General features: G+C 39.6%; 1 protein-coding gene across 5 annotated transcripts in view; it reads left to right on the top strand.

Annotated features, from left to right (window-relative positions):
- FAM168A (family with sequence similarity 168 member A) overlaps positions 1-15,275 on the top strand; it is a 188,322-nt gene that overhangs the window by 122,140 nt on the left and 50,907 nt on the right. For all 5 annotated transcript variants that reach the window (XM_064576962.1, XM_064576960.1, XM_045894400.3 and 2 more), the window contains one exon: positions 3,820-3,907. In XM_064576962.1, coding sequence (XP_064433032.1) covers positions 3,838-3,907 — 70 coding nt within the window. In that variant the 5' untranslated portion in view covers positions 3,820-3,837. The remainder of the gene's footprint in view (positions 1-3,819; positions 3,908-15,275) is intronic.

A 15,275-nucleotide genomic window follows, 5' to 3' on the forward strand; every position in this document is an offset into this window, starting at 1 on the left:
ATCATATATCAATACTTCATTTCTTTTTATTGTCAAATAATTTCATTATATGGATATACCACACTCCATTTATCCATTCACCAATTGAACATTTGTTTCCCTCTTTTGACTATTACAAATAATGCTGCTATGAACATTCATGTGAACATACATTTTCATTTCCTTCCACATAGGAGTGGGATTGTTGGATCTTATGGTAACTGCGTTTAACTATTTGAGGAACTGTTAGACTTTTTTCTAAAGTGGCTGTATCATTTTACATTCCTACCAGCATTGTATGAGGGTTCATTCTCCACATCCTTGCCAACACTGTTATCTTTTTGATTATAGCCATCTAGTGAATGTGAAGTGGTATCTGATTTGGTTTTGATTTGCATCTTTTCATAAGCTTTTATATAACTTCTTTGAAGAAATAATGTGTTCAGATCCTTTGCCCATTTTTTAATTGGGTTAGTGGCCTTTTTATTATTGAATTAAGATAAGAATTCTTTATATATTTTAAATACAAATCCCCTATCCTATACATTTGACCCTTGAACATCACAGGTTTGCACTGTGTGGGTCCACTTACATATGGATTTTTTACAGTACAGTACTGTAAATGTATTTTCTCTTCCTTATGATTTTCTTAATATTTTCTTTTTCTAGCTTGCTTTGTCATAAGAATACAGTATGTAATAGATATATAAAATATGTGTTAATCAAATGTTTATGTTATTGGTGAGGCTTCCAATCAACAGAAGGTTCTTGGTAGTTAGGTCTTTGGGGAGTCAAAAGTTACATGCAGATTTTGGACTGCAGAGGGGCTCGGTGCCCCTAACCCCTGCATTGTTCAAGGGTCAGCTGTTAATGATTTGCAGACTTCTCTCATTCTGTGGGTTGTCTTTCACTTTCTTAATGGTGTCCTTTAAAGCACAAAAGTTTTTAGTTTTGATGAATCCAGTGTATCTATTTTCTTCCTTTGGTTGTTTGTGCTTTTGGTATCATATTTAAGAAACCATTGCCAAATCCAAAGTTTCTTGGATTGTCATTGTAATTACAATTACAATGACAATCACAAGGTTTATTCCTGTATTTTCTTCTTTACTGTATGAGTTTTATATTTTCAACTCTTTCATTTAGGTCTTTGATACATTTGGGGTGCCAGTCTTGGCCTTGCCTTTACTTGCTTTGTGACCTCGGACTGTTCATTTGCCGTTTCTCAGCCTCACTTTTTTCATCTGTAAAGTGAAAGTTGATATGTGTGTATATATATATAGAACAACAGAAAACAAATCAGTGGTTGTCATGGGCTAGGAATTGGTGGGAGGGTATTGACTACAAAGATGAGAAGATTTTGGGGGCTGGTGGAAATGTTTTATATCTTACTTGTGGAGTGCTTATATGACTACATTTTTCAGAGCTCATAGAACTGTATACCTGAAAGGGGTAAGTTTCACATATGTAAATTATACTTCGATAAATCTGTCTTTCAAAAAAACAAATGTTACAACAACTCTACAAAGTATGTAATATTCTTTTCCATTTTGAGGCAGGAGGAAACTGAAGCTCAGGAAGGTCAGTGGACTTGCCAGTGGTCCCACATTTGATATGTGGCAGTTTCAGGATTTGAACCTAAATCTGCCTGATCATAGTTTGTGATCTTCCTACTCATTTTTAGTCTGTCCCTGAAACTGTTAACAGTGTGTGGATTCTCTTGTAAAAGGTTGACCTTCCCTTGAAAGCCAGGAACCCTCTTTTCCTGTGAGCACCTTCCCCAGACGTGGCTGTCATATTCTTAATCTAAATTTTGAACCCCTGGCAGATACCATTTCTGTCAGTCATTAGTTGGGCTTGGAATCGATACTATTGTGGAGTGCTGCCCCGGCATGATCTCCTTTTGAGGCTGTGGCCCTTATTTTGGAGCAGTAGGAGACCAGTTCCAAAGCTGGTGCGTTTCTTTGGTTATGAGAAGCAAGTTCATGCCTTGCCCAGTCATCAGCAGCACAAGGTACCTTCTCAGTAGGAGAGTGACCATATGTTTATAGGGCCAGTTGTACTGCTTAGCACTTTAACAGTCTTGCTTTCCCCAGCTTATTTAGCAGAGCACTAGCTGGGCAGAAGAGAGATCCAAGGCAGGGAAAGTGTACAAGTGATCTTCTGTATTGTTGTTGTTGTTGTTACGTCATCACCACCATCATTTACCTCTGCATGCCACCCGACAGTTTGCAATGTATTTTTGACATTCTGAGATCTCTCTTTTTTTTTTTTTTTAAGATTTTATTTATTTATTTGATAGACAGCAAGAGCAGGAACACAAGCAGGGGGAGTGGGAGAGGGAGAAGCAGGCTTCCCACCGAGCAGGGAGCCCGATGCGGGGCTTGATCCCAGGCCCCTGGGATCATGACCTGAGCTGAGGGCAGACGCTTAACGACTGAGCCACCCAGGCGCCCTCTGAGATCTCTCTTAATTCTCCCAGTACCTTTTAGGAGAGTGCTTATATTCTGAGAGAGTGTTACTTGGCTATGTTCTTGGGTAACTCTGGCTGCAAGAGTATTTTCTCCTTAAGGTGTGCTGAAATATATATCTTCTGTAACTTTCATCCTCAAGTTTTTCTGGTTTCAGTTTGTCAACTGGTGGTAGTTTAGTCTGTTGCCCTGGGGTGATTTGCCAGGGCTGCCCATTGGGTACATTTCAGGAAGTTCTAGCCTCTGAAATTGATCAGTGGCATTTCCTTTTTTGCCTGTTTGACTGCCCTACCTTCCTCTCCCTGGGAACCTATTTTTACTCCACCTTTCCTTCCAGAACCCTGGAGAGACTTAATTAATTGCAGAGCAATTGTCATCAAGCCAGCTGTTCACTGCCTATCTTGACATTTGACTTGTTTCCTATCCTGAGGTGCTACAAGAGAAGTTAATGACCTAAAAAAATTGCCCGTCCATCATGTGAGCCTAGTTAGGAGGGAATTGTTTGATTTTTATGAAGTGTAAATAATATATTTGTAGAGACAAGTTTTTTAAATGTGTTGGGCTATATGTCAGAGATGGTTCCCTAAACAAGATGGGACAAATTGGCTGGCTAATAGAGTTTAATGACAGATTTTTCCATTAATCAGAATGGAGAATGTGCTTCATTAAGGTAATTAACAGAGCACTTGTGCAGGTGATACTTATTGCACACAAATTTCCAAGTTTATTTCTTTCCGTTGAATACATTTTGAAAGAGATCTTGGCTGTGTTTCCTTGTTTGCATTAAAATGATCAGTGGCAATAAATTTCTATTTTTTCCAAATCTGGTAACTGGTATCTTGTCCACTGCAGGTGCAAAGGATTGGTGAGACACTTGATGCTCTTCCTAATAGTGTGTGTGCTCATTGTTAGGCTCTTGTGCTCCCCTGGTGAGCAGTAGAAGTGCATCCTTTCCTAGCTCATGGACTAGCGTCCTTAGAATTAGAAAAGTACCTCAGAGAGCCTAAACTAATGGATTTCACATCAGGACATTGGAGTCCAGTGAGGCGAAGTGACTTGGCCAATGCCACACAGTGTATTAGTGGGAGAGTCATCTGCGGGATAGTGGGTCTGGTTCTGAACTGAAAGGCAGAAGGCCTGGGTTGACATTAGGCAAGTTGTATCACCTCTCTGCTTCTCAGTATCTTCATCTGTATAATGAGCAAAGTGTATAATATAGGGCCAAGTACAAACAAATGGCTTTTTGTTTAGTTGTCTTTTTGCTGTACCATGTTGTTCTCTGTGAGTATAAATTGAAGATTATAGAGGGGAAGCTGATATCAGGGAAAATGAGCAATCAATAATCGGTGCTGTTTTCTTTGTTTCTCTGTAGGATCCTCAGTCTTCCACAATGAACCCTGTGTATAGCCCCGTGCAGCCTGGGGCTCCTTACGGCAACCCTAAGAACATGGCCTACACAGGTGAGTGGTGTGAGAATAGTTCCCATTTTGAAAAGTGGTGGTTAAGGACATTACCAGATAGCTTGCTGAATGATTTTTGGTGTACTTTACCAGAGCCAACCTTTACCAGAGCCTCCGAACGCTCTGATAAAGCTTTGTAATTTATAGAAGAGTGGTATGTCTGGGGTCAAGTTCTTGAACTGTCAACTAGGGGAAAGGAAGGGAAGTAACATTTATTTATTGAGTACCTACCATGCTGGCCCTGTGATACACACTTTTATATATGTTTAATTTTAATCTTAAAGCTTCTTATCACCATTTCACACTTGAGAAAACCATAGTCATAGTAAGAGACCATGAAACAAAAACAAAAATAGATATTTGAACCCAGGTCTGTTGATTCTGAAGACTGATCTTTTTCCTGAACCCCATACCAAGCTGTTTACTACTTCTCTGTGTGTATGTTGTCCCTCTGTCTGGAATGCCATTGTCCCTGACAACTTCACCTTATTTTTGAAGAACTCAGCTCTGAGCTCAGACCGCACTCTTCCAGGAAGCATTCTCTCCCTTACTTGGCCTTAGGCAAATTTTTTAACCTTCCAGAGCCTTGGTGCTCCCATTATAAAATGAGGGCAATAGTATTTTCTTTCCTTCCTTCTTTACACTTAGTCTAGGTTTTTTTTAATTGAAGTATAGTTGACATACAGTATTAATTTAGTTTCAGGTGTAAAACATACTGATTCAACAAGTCTTTATGTTGTGCTATGCTCACCACAAGTGTATCTACCATCTGTCCCCATACAACACTATTACAATATCATTGACTATCCCTGTGCCATCCCTTTTATTCATTTTATATCTGGAAGCCTATATCTCCCACTCCTCTTCACCCATTTTGCATCCTCCACCAAACTCCCCTCTGGCAACCATCAGTTGGTTCTCTGTATGTATAGGTCTGTTTCTGCTTTTTGTTTATTCACTTCTTTTATTTTTTTAGATTCCATATAAAGTGAAATCATGCAGTATATATTTTTCTCTGACTTATTTCACTTAATGTAATATTCTCTAGGTCCATCCATGTCGCAAATGATAAGATCTTATTCCTTTTTATGACGAGTAATATTCCATTTGTACACACACAGACACACACACACCCATCTTTTTTATCCATTCATCTGTCAGTGGACATTTGGGTTGCTTCTATAATTTGACTATTGCAAAAAATATTGCAACAAACATAAGGGTGCATGTATCTTTTTAAATTAGTGTTTTCGTTTTCTTTGGGTAAATACACAGTGGTGGAATTATTAGATCATATGGTATGTTTTTAATATTTTGAGGAACCTCCATACTGTTTTCCACAGCGTCTACCAATTTACATTCTCATCAACAGTGCGCAAGGGATCCTTTTTCTCCGTATCCTTACCAATACTTGTTTCTTGTGTGTTTTATTTTAGCGTGAAGTGATACCTCATTATGGTTTTGATTTGCATTTCCCTGATGATGAGTGATGTTGAGCATCTTTTTATGTGTCTGCTTGCCATTTTTATGTCTTCTTTGGAAAAATGTCTATTCAGATCTTCTGCCTATTTTTAATTGGATTATTTGGGTTTTTTGGGTGGTGAGTTATATAAGTTCTGTATATATTTTGGACAGATCCTCTGCCCATTTGTGATTGGATTATTTGGGTTTTTTGGTATTGTCTAAGTTCTTTATGTATTTTGGATATTAATCCCTTATTGGATGTATCATTTGCAGATATCTTCTCCCATTCAGTAGATTACATTTCCATTTTGTTGATGGTTTCCTTCACTGTGCAAAATCTTTTTATTTTGATGTAGTCCCAATAGTTTATTTTTGCTTTTGTTTCCCTTGCCTTAGGAGACATATCTAGAAAAATGTTGCAATGGCCAGTGTCAAAGAGATTACTATCTATCTATCTATCTATCTATATTTTTTTAAAGAATTTTATGGTTTCAGGTCTCACGCTTAGGACTTTAATCCAGTTTATTTTTGTGTATGGTGTAAGAGGGTGGTCCAGGTTTATTCTTTTGCATATAGCTGTCCAGTTTTCCCAGTGCCATTTATTAAAGGGACTGTCTTTTCCTCATTGTATATTCTTGCCTCCTTTGTCATAGATTAATTAACCATATAAATACATAAACGTTGGTTTATTTCTGGACTCTCTATTCTGTTCCATTGATCTAGGTGTGTACTTTTGTGTCAGTGTCATACTATTTTGATTTAGGGCTGCTATCAGGATTAAATGAGCTACTGTAAGGCACTGAGCATCTAATATCTGGCACAAAGTAAACGCTTAAAAATGTTATTATTTACAAATAAATAAAAATGGGTAAAATATGGTAATAGAAGTAAAGGAGAAAATGTATTTAGATTGTCTAGCACAGTGCTCAGCATATCATGGGCCTTCAAAAATACAGTATTCCAAGGTGAAGGCAACAGTATTAATAAACACATGGGGAATTAGGACGGTATGGTCAGGGTACAGTCAATACTTGAGATTAGCTGGAGTAAAGAGTAGAAAAGGGGAAAAGGGGGCAGGGGCACTTGGCTGGCTCAATCAGAAGAGCATGATCTCGGGGTCGAGCCCCATGCTGGGTGTGGAGATTACTTAAAAAAAAATAAAATCTTGGGGGTGCCTGGGTGGCTCAGTCATTAAGCGTCTGCCTTCGGCTCAGGTCACGATCCCAGGGTCCTGGGGTCGAGCCCCGCATCGGGCTCCCTGCTCCGCGGGAAGCCTGCTTCTCCCTCTCCCACTCCCCCTGCTTGTGTTCCCTCTCTTGCTGTGTCTCCCTCTGTCAAATAAATAAATACATAATAAATTTAAAAAAATAAAATAAAATCTTGGGGAGCCTGGGTTGAGCTCCGGACTCTTGGTTTTGGCTCAGGTCGTGATCTTGGGGTCATGAAATTGAGCCCCACATCGGGCTCTGCACTAGGCACAGTCTACTTGGATTCTCACTCCCTCTCCCTCTGCCACCCCCCCATGCTTGCTCGCACATGTGCTCTCTTTCTCTCTCAAATAAATCTTTTTTAAAAATAAGATCTTTATTTTAAAAAAAAAAAAAGAAGAGGGGAAAAGTGGGAAATGATGCTCAAAAAGTAGGTGAATAATGGTCTTGATGGCAGGATTGGAGGTGGGGGTGTAGAGGGTTTTGCCCCAGAAGAGAGCCATTGGCAGTGAATAGAATGTACTGGTTCCTTCTTATAACTTTGCACTTTACTGTGTATTCTATATAATTTCCTAGACTGAAATGGAGGGATCTCAGAGAACTTTTTTTTTTTTCTGATTTTTCCATGCTTTGTTCTATAAGAACACTAGAGTGGTGCTTCAGAAATTCCTCAAGTATGTGATTTGATTTTGAAAAATTTTTAGAACTATTTTTATAAAGAACTATTTTTATAAATATTTAAAAATATTTAGAACTATTTTTATACACATAAGGTAAACAATGTGTTAACTTAAGCTTTTAAGAATGCATGTTAATTAAAAAAAAAACACCAATAGTTGCAGCTACTTATGTTTGTAAATCAGGATTTTCTCAATGCTTGGCAACCTAAATAACATTCAGAAATATGTTGGAGGTTGAGCCTGACAGAACTATAGCTGTTATCACTAACTTTTAATTTCATATGTTTGTGTTTATCACAACAGCCTTATTATCCCTATTTGACCTTAGTAGTAAATATTTTGAAATTTCTGTTTGAAAATATTTACTAGAAACTAAAATTGTTGTATGTTTACTCTAATAAAATGAATTCCAGTAACCAGGACCCACTGAGTGGTAGTTGCTCTTTTTCTTCCCTGTTTAGTGTCTCAGCAACCTAAGTCCCTTTGGCAGAGAGGACTGAGCTGCTCTGGCAGACAGAGCCCAGGGGAATCCCGTGGGTTTCCTGTGATACTGGCTGCCTTCATTCTCACTGAATTGCTAAAGTTGAGAAAGAAGAAAATAGTTGTATTTATCTATTGATTTGCTCAAAAAAGATTAGGCACTGTGTTATATTGGAAAGGAGATGGACCTTGTTTCTGCTTGGCACATAGTAGAACTTGGTAAATGTATTTTGATTGAATGAACAACAACCAGATTCAAATCCCAGCTCTGTTAGATAATAGCTAGGTGACTTTGGACAGGCTGCTTAGCCTCCCTGAATTTAAATGCCTTTAATAAACTGGGATAATACTACTTATTCCATAGGATAGTTGTGAAAATTAAATGAGATAATTAGTACTCCTCCCAAGGGAGAGAGGGAAGATTGTCTTTGTTTCTACTAAGTCTGAAACTATATTTTAAGTTAATTTCTCTGCTGCAGATTCTAGGACCACATGGGAAGAATAAACTCCACACAAGTAGAATAAATTCAGACTTCACACAACCCAAAGTTTCAAATTCTTAGGGAAATTTTCTTTTTTAATCTAAGCTTCCTGTTGTCTCTCTGTACTTTTGAGTCTTTTTTTTTTTTTTTTTAAGATTTTGTTTTATTTATTTGACAGAGAGCGAGAGAGCACAAGCAGGGGGAGCAGCAGAGGGAGAGGGAGAAGCAGGCTCCCTGCCGAGCAGGAAGCCCGATGCAGGACTTGATCTCAGGACCCTGGGATCATGACCTGAGCCGAAGGCAGACGCTTAACCATCTGAGCCACCCAGGTGCCCCGAGTCTTTTTTTTTTTTAAACTGACAATATGACTCCTCTAAGGTCCGAGCTTTATGGAGGGGAATTTGAGTTCCAACTCATGACCTCTCCAGGGCCCAAAGCCTCATCTCCCACCCCCAGTGGCTATAAAAAGCAAGCCCTTTAATTGCCCAAACCAAAAAACCTTCCCATAGCAGTTCAACATCGGCTATGAGAGTTCCTGATTTTTAGTTTCCTCTTCAGTTTTTCACTCCTGGGGATTTCTTTTTCTTTCTTAAAATCTTAACTCTGCCTATGTTTGTTACATAACACGAAGTGTTTGTTATACTTTATCCAGCTTTTCCACGTGTTATGTAGTAGGCAAATTTTCAGGTTATCTTCTCCTCCATAGTGCTGGAAATAGAAGACCCAAGTAAGATAATTTGTAAACAAATGCCAAATATAATGCATTAAAGCAAACATTTGTTATTATTGTTATTAACAGTAATGGTTATGTTAAAGAGTATTATCATTTGGCAAACATGCTAAGTACTTTTTATATATTAATTATAATCTTATCATAAACCCTATAGTACTTGTCTTTTACTGTTAAAGAAATTGGTAGTTTAATTCAAGTTGTAAGACTTGACCAGTGTATATCACTCCTAAAAGATGAGGGAAAGACTTGAACTCAGGTCTTTGTGATTTCAAGGTGTATATGCTTCCTTATAGTAAGCTGATCTGTTTTAAAATATGTACTCCTTTCACTGTTTCCAGTGATAAGCTAGGTGAGAGGGTTGTTTTTTAGTCTCAGAGGTTTAGGACTAGGGATCCTCACCTTTGAGGGACTAAAAGTCTCCTCCTGGCCAGCAGTTTGGGGTAGGCTAGTGAAGTGCAGTAGAAGGAAAAGTGGAAGGTCAAGTCCATTGTGGTATCATCTACTTCAGAGGTAATAGGGTAGTGGCCACAGGGAACAGAGAGGTTGGGAAAACTCCTGATTTGAAATTCTCTGTGAAATCTGAGAGGGAAATAAAATATGACTTCACAATTAATGATTCCGAAAACCAGTTCTAATGTGTGGGTCTTTTCCTCATACCACGCAATTCTCCAATACCAGCTGAGTGTCTTATATATAATTCAACTCAATTCTGATATATCTACCTGTCAATAGCATCAGATTCCACAGGTTGAGGGCTCAATCCCACAAGACTGTCCTCACTTCTGATGCTAATTTCAAGTCCAGGTTGTTACCTGTGCTTCTGGCTGATAGCCTGTAAATCAGAGGTTCCCACAACCACTGCTTGGGTTCAAATAATCTTCTAGAACGGCTCATAGAACACAGGAAACCAGTTTACTCACTAAAAGGAGGTAATTCAAGAATAAGTAGATGGAAGACATGCATAGGGCAAGGAATGTAGAAACGGGCATGGAGCTTCCATGCCTGCTCCAGAGGGTGCCATTCTCCCAGCACCTTCATGTGTTCACCAACCTGGAAGCTCTCCAAACCTTGTCCTTTTTGGCTTCTATGAAGACTTCATTACATAGGCATGATTGATCAAACCACTGGCTACTGGCAGTTGATTCAACGTGCAGCCCCTTTCCCCATAGGTCAGGGATCGGATGGGACTGAAAGTTCCAACTTTCCAATCACATGGTTGGTTCCCCTGGCAATCAGCTCCCATTGCTTTCCAGAAGTCATTCCATTAATATAAACTCATTTGTGGTTGAAAGGAGTTTGTTATGAATATCAAGACATCTTTATGGCTCTTATCACTCAGAAAATTTCAAGGGTTTTAGGAGCTCTGTTCCAGGAATGAAGACAAAGACCAAATGTATATTTCCTATTATAAATCACATTATCACAGCAATACAGTTTATTCCAGTGAACAGCTATCTTATAGCCAGTTGACAATATTGTTTCTTCTCCTTTTTAAAGTTCCTTTACTGAGTGCTTACTATGTGCCAAAAACTGAACTCATTGTTTTACAGACAGTATTTTTATACTTGCAACTGTCCTATGAAGTGGTTATAATTAGCTCCTTATGCATCTTGGAAAGGAGAATTTAGAGAATGTAATTTGTTCACATACTTTAAAACACTTAAAGCATAGATAGTGTAATCGACTGAATGTTTGTGTCCCCCCAAATTCATATGTTAAAGTTCTAATTCCCGATGTGATGGTATTTGAAGATGGGGCCTTTCTGAGTTAATTAGGTTAAGTTGAGGTCATGAGAAGGGGGCCCTCATGATGGGATTAGTGCCCTTATAATAAGGAAGAGGAAGAGCCACCAGAGCTCGCTCTCTCTCTGCCATGTAAAGACACAGCAAGAGGGCTGCCATTAGCAAGGCAGGAAAAGAACCCTCACTAGAATCCAATTGGGCTGGCATTCTGATCTCATACTTCCATCCTCCAGACAGTGAGAAATAAATGTCTGTTGTTTAAGCCACTCAGTTGTGGTATTTTATTATGGCAGCCTTAGCTGATTAATAAAGATAGTAAGTACAGTGAATACCCTTTACATAGATTTACTGTGGCGGGGGACTCTTTATAGAATGGGGCATTTCTTTTTCTGAAAGACCTCAGTAACATTTCTCTGCCAGAAGTTTGCAATTTAGAGAAGACCTAAATATTCTCCACACTTCTTTTCGTAAAATGTTCTGATGGTGAGAGCATCCAGGCGTCACCAGAGATCTAGAATAGGGGCTGAAAGGACGGGTTTTGGAGTCTGTCAGATCTGGGGTGGAATCTAGGCTCTGCCTCTAATTAGCTGTAGGACCTTGGGCAAGTTACTTAATTTTTTTCAATCTCAGTTTCCTCAACTCTAAAATGGGGTAATGATCTATACAGATGGTTGGTTCACAGGTCCATGAAAATGTTTATGAAGTCCGAGGTACCATGCTGGGCTCATAGTTGGTGCTCAGTTAACAGTTGTTACAATGCACAGTGATAAGTATATCTCTACTGGGGAAAGAGTGTGGAGTAAAGAGTTAGTTATTTAGATTCTGCCACTTAAAAACTATGTGATGTCACATAAATTATTGAACTTTTCAGGCCTTAGTATATCATCTGGAAAAAAAAGGAAAAAAAGAAAAGCATTAGGAATTTAGTCTTCACAAGACAGCTGAGAGTCATAAATGTAATAGGGCCAGCCATTGACTTGTAGTGAAGTTTCCAAAACCTGACTAGAAAGAATTCTGAACAGATGGACCTCTTAAAGTATCCCATCGTTTTATAAGTGAGAAGATGGAGAAGTGTTTTTGCAGGAAGTGTTGGAGCTGGGTCTCCCTATTTCGGGTCTGTGTATTTATTGTCTCTCTACCACAGAGTAACAACCAAAGTTTCATCCTTGAAAATCTTCCTTGTCTATATCCTCTCCTGGCTACTACTCAATCCTCTGCTGGCCCATACTAGCTCACATGCTCTCCGCCACTCTTGTGCTGGGTCCTAAATGAATATCCCGCTTTTATCTAGCAGCAAATATCTGTTGAAATACTTCAGATACCCTAACAAAACACATGACCCTCAAGGTTGGAAAATTAGGAAATTGGTATGTTCAAAGACTGTCATTTTCAGGTTTTTTTCTAGAATACTTTTTTTTGCTTAAGAACAATTTAAGAAACATATTTGTATTTGACACAGTTTTTCAGCTAGGAGACTTGATAATTAAGCTGACAGCCTGCAGATACAATGAATAATCTGATATATTAGTAGATTGAAAAAGAATATCTTTCTCTGCAGTGACCCAGGCCTTGCACCCTTCACCCTCCTTTGTGAAGATCACCTGATAGAGGTTTTAAGACTGACTAGTTTGTTCTTTGCAAAGAACTTTTGTGGGGGTTTCCCCTCATATTTATTTCTTATAACAAGTCTAGGGAGGTAGCCCCTGTTTCCCTACGACTAGGGATCAGCTGTCCCAAGGTCACACTGTGTAGCAGAGCCAAAACTCCAGATCTTCTGCATTACAAAACAAGAGTTACTGCTCTAACCTACTTGGCTATATCTTGGACACCATAGAGATTAGGATCTTAGATGAGCCTGGGAAATGGATTCTGATTCCTGAAACTGCTCCACAAAACCCCCTTCTGATAGTCAAACTGATTTCTACTCAGAAAAGACTTCTCAGGTCACTTAATAAGTTTCGCCTATGACTGAAAAAGGTCTCTAAGAAGAATTCTTATTAACTGTTCTCACTATGGTTACTAGTAATCTCCTTGCTGTTAAATCCAGTGGACACTTGTCAGCCTTCATCCTAATTTCGATGCGGGACTTGATCCCGGGACTCCAGGATCATGACCTGAGCCGAAGGCAGTCGTTTAACCAACTGAGCCACCCAGGCGCCCCAGAGTCATTTTTTTTTTTTTAAGATTTTATTTATTTGACAGACAGAGAGAGAGCACAAGTAGGCAGAGCAGCAGGCGGAGGGAGAGGGAGAAACAGGCTCTCGCTGAGCAGGGAGCCCAACGGAGGGCTCCATCCCAGGACCCTGGAATCATGATCTGAGCTGAAGGCAGCCGCTTAACTGACTGAGCCACCCAGGCGCCCCCGTAAGAGTCATCCTTGATATCCCTTTTTCTTTTGTCTTCTAAAGTTAGTTACTAAGTTATATTCTTTTTAGAAATTCTAGAGAGAGAGAGTAGGTGAGTGGGGGCTGGGGGGAACAGAGGGAGAGAATCTTGAGTAGACTCCCCACTGAACACAGAGCCCAACTTGGGGCTCAATCCCAGGATGCTGAGATCATGACCTGAGCTGAAGTCAAGAGTTGGCCGCTTAACCAACTGAGCCACCCAGGTACCCCAGTCCTATCTTTTTTTTTTTTTTTAAATTGTGGTAAAATACACATAACATAAAATTATTTGCCATCTTAATCACTTTTAAGTGTACAGTTCAGTTACATTAAGTACATCCAAATTGTTGTCCAAGCATCACCACCATCCATACATAGAAGTCTTTTCATCTTACAAAACTGAAACTGTATACCCTTGAAGTAACAGTTCCTTATTCTCCCCCTTTCCCCAGCCTCTGGCAACCACCATTCTATATACTGTGTGTGTCTATGAATTTGACTACTCTATATGCCTCATACAAATGGAATCATACAGTATTTGTCCTTTTGTTTCACTCACCATAATATCATCAAGGTTGATCTATGTGTAGTATGTGTCAGCATTTCCTTCCTTTTTAGGCTGAATAATATTCCCTTGTATGTTTAGGCCACTTTTCTTAATCCATTAATCTCTCGATGAACACTGGGTTGCTTTCACTTTTTGGCTATTGTGAATATACTGGCTATGAACATGGGTGTACAAATATCTCTTTGAAACCTTGCTTTCAGTTCTTTTTTTTTTTTTTTTTTAAATATTTTATTTATTTGACAGAGAGATAGCGAGAGCAGGAACACAAGCAGGGGGAGTGGGAGAGGGAGAAGCAGGCTTCCCGCCGAGCAGGGAGCCCGATGTGGGACTCGATCCTGGGACTCCGGGATCATGACGTGAGCTGAAGGCAGACGCTTAACGACTGAGCCACCCAGGCGCCCGCTTTCAGTTCTTTCGAGTATATATTTAGAGGTGGAATTGCTAGATCATACGGCAATCTGTTTTTAATTTTTTGAGGCACCTCAATACTGTTTTCCACAGCGACTGCACCATTTTATACTCCTACCAGCAGGGCACAAGGGTTCTACATCCTTGCCAACACTCTTTTTATTTTTTAAAATTTATTTTGTTAAAGATTTATTTATTTGAGAGAGAGAGGGAGAGAGAGAATCCAAGGATGACTATATAGATAATATAGGAGGTTTGAGGACAGCTTTTCCTTACTAAGAAGCTCAAAGGAATTGCCAGACTTCAGCTATCATTGTTCTAAAAGAAGAAAATTTGCTATAAACCAAGTTTCTCTGAGGATCTGTGCTATCTCTACATAATTCATAAGTAGAAAAATCTCCTTGTTTCATCTGATCCATCCAGAGGGGTTGACCAGTCACAACAGATTATCCAAAGTAAATGTCCTGAGTCTCCGTTCATTCACCTACAAAGCAAGAACAGTTTCTTCCACACTGGCTACCTGTCCCAGACTCTCCTTGCCATGGCAGAAGGCTACTCACTTCTCTCTCTCTTTCTTCCTTCCCTCCCTTCCTTCCTTCTTTCAGAATTTCCTGAGAGTCTATTCTGTACCAATCCCTGTGCCAGGTACTGGTGAAATACATGCACCCCTCAGAGAGATTGCAGGTTCCATTCCAGACCCCCGCAATAAAGTGAACATTGCAGTGAAGTGAGTCAGATGAACTTTTCTGTTTCCCAGTGCATGTAAAAGTTATGTTTAGGGGCGCCTGGGGGGCTCAGTAGGTTCAGCATCCAACTCTTGATTTCAGCTCAGGCCATGACCTCAGAGTGTGAGATGGAGCCCACTCAGTGGGGAGTCTGCTCAAGATGCTGTGTGCCCCTCCCCATGCTTGCTCCCGATTTCTCTCTCTTTCTCTCTGTCATAAATAAGTCTTTTTTAAAAAGTTATGTTGGGGCGCCTGGGTGGCTCAGTTAGTTAAGCGACTGCCTTCGGCTCAGGTCATGATCCTGGAGTCCCGGGATCGAGTCCCACATCAGGCTCCCTGCTCAGCAGGGAGTCTGCTTCTCCCTCTGACCCTCCCCCCTCTCATGTGCTCTCTCTCATTCTCTATGTCTCAAATAAATAAATAAAATCTTTAAAAAAATAAAATAAATAAAAATAAAAATAAAAAAATAAAAAAGTTTTGTTAACACTATACTG

Source organism: Mirounga angustirostris, unplaced genomic scaffold, assembly GCF_029215605.1.
Source record: "Mirounga angustirostris isolate CCGP_5_RB_7025 unplaced genomic scaffold, mMirAng1.0.hap1 SCAF_13, whole genome shotgun sequence".
NCBI classification, from domain to species: domain Eukaryota; kingdom Metazoa; phylum Chordata; class Mammalia; order Carnivora; family Phocidae; genus Mirounga; species Mirounga angustirostris.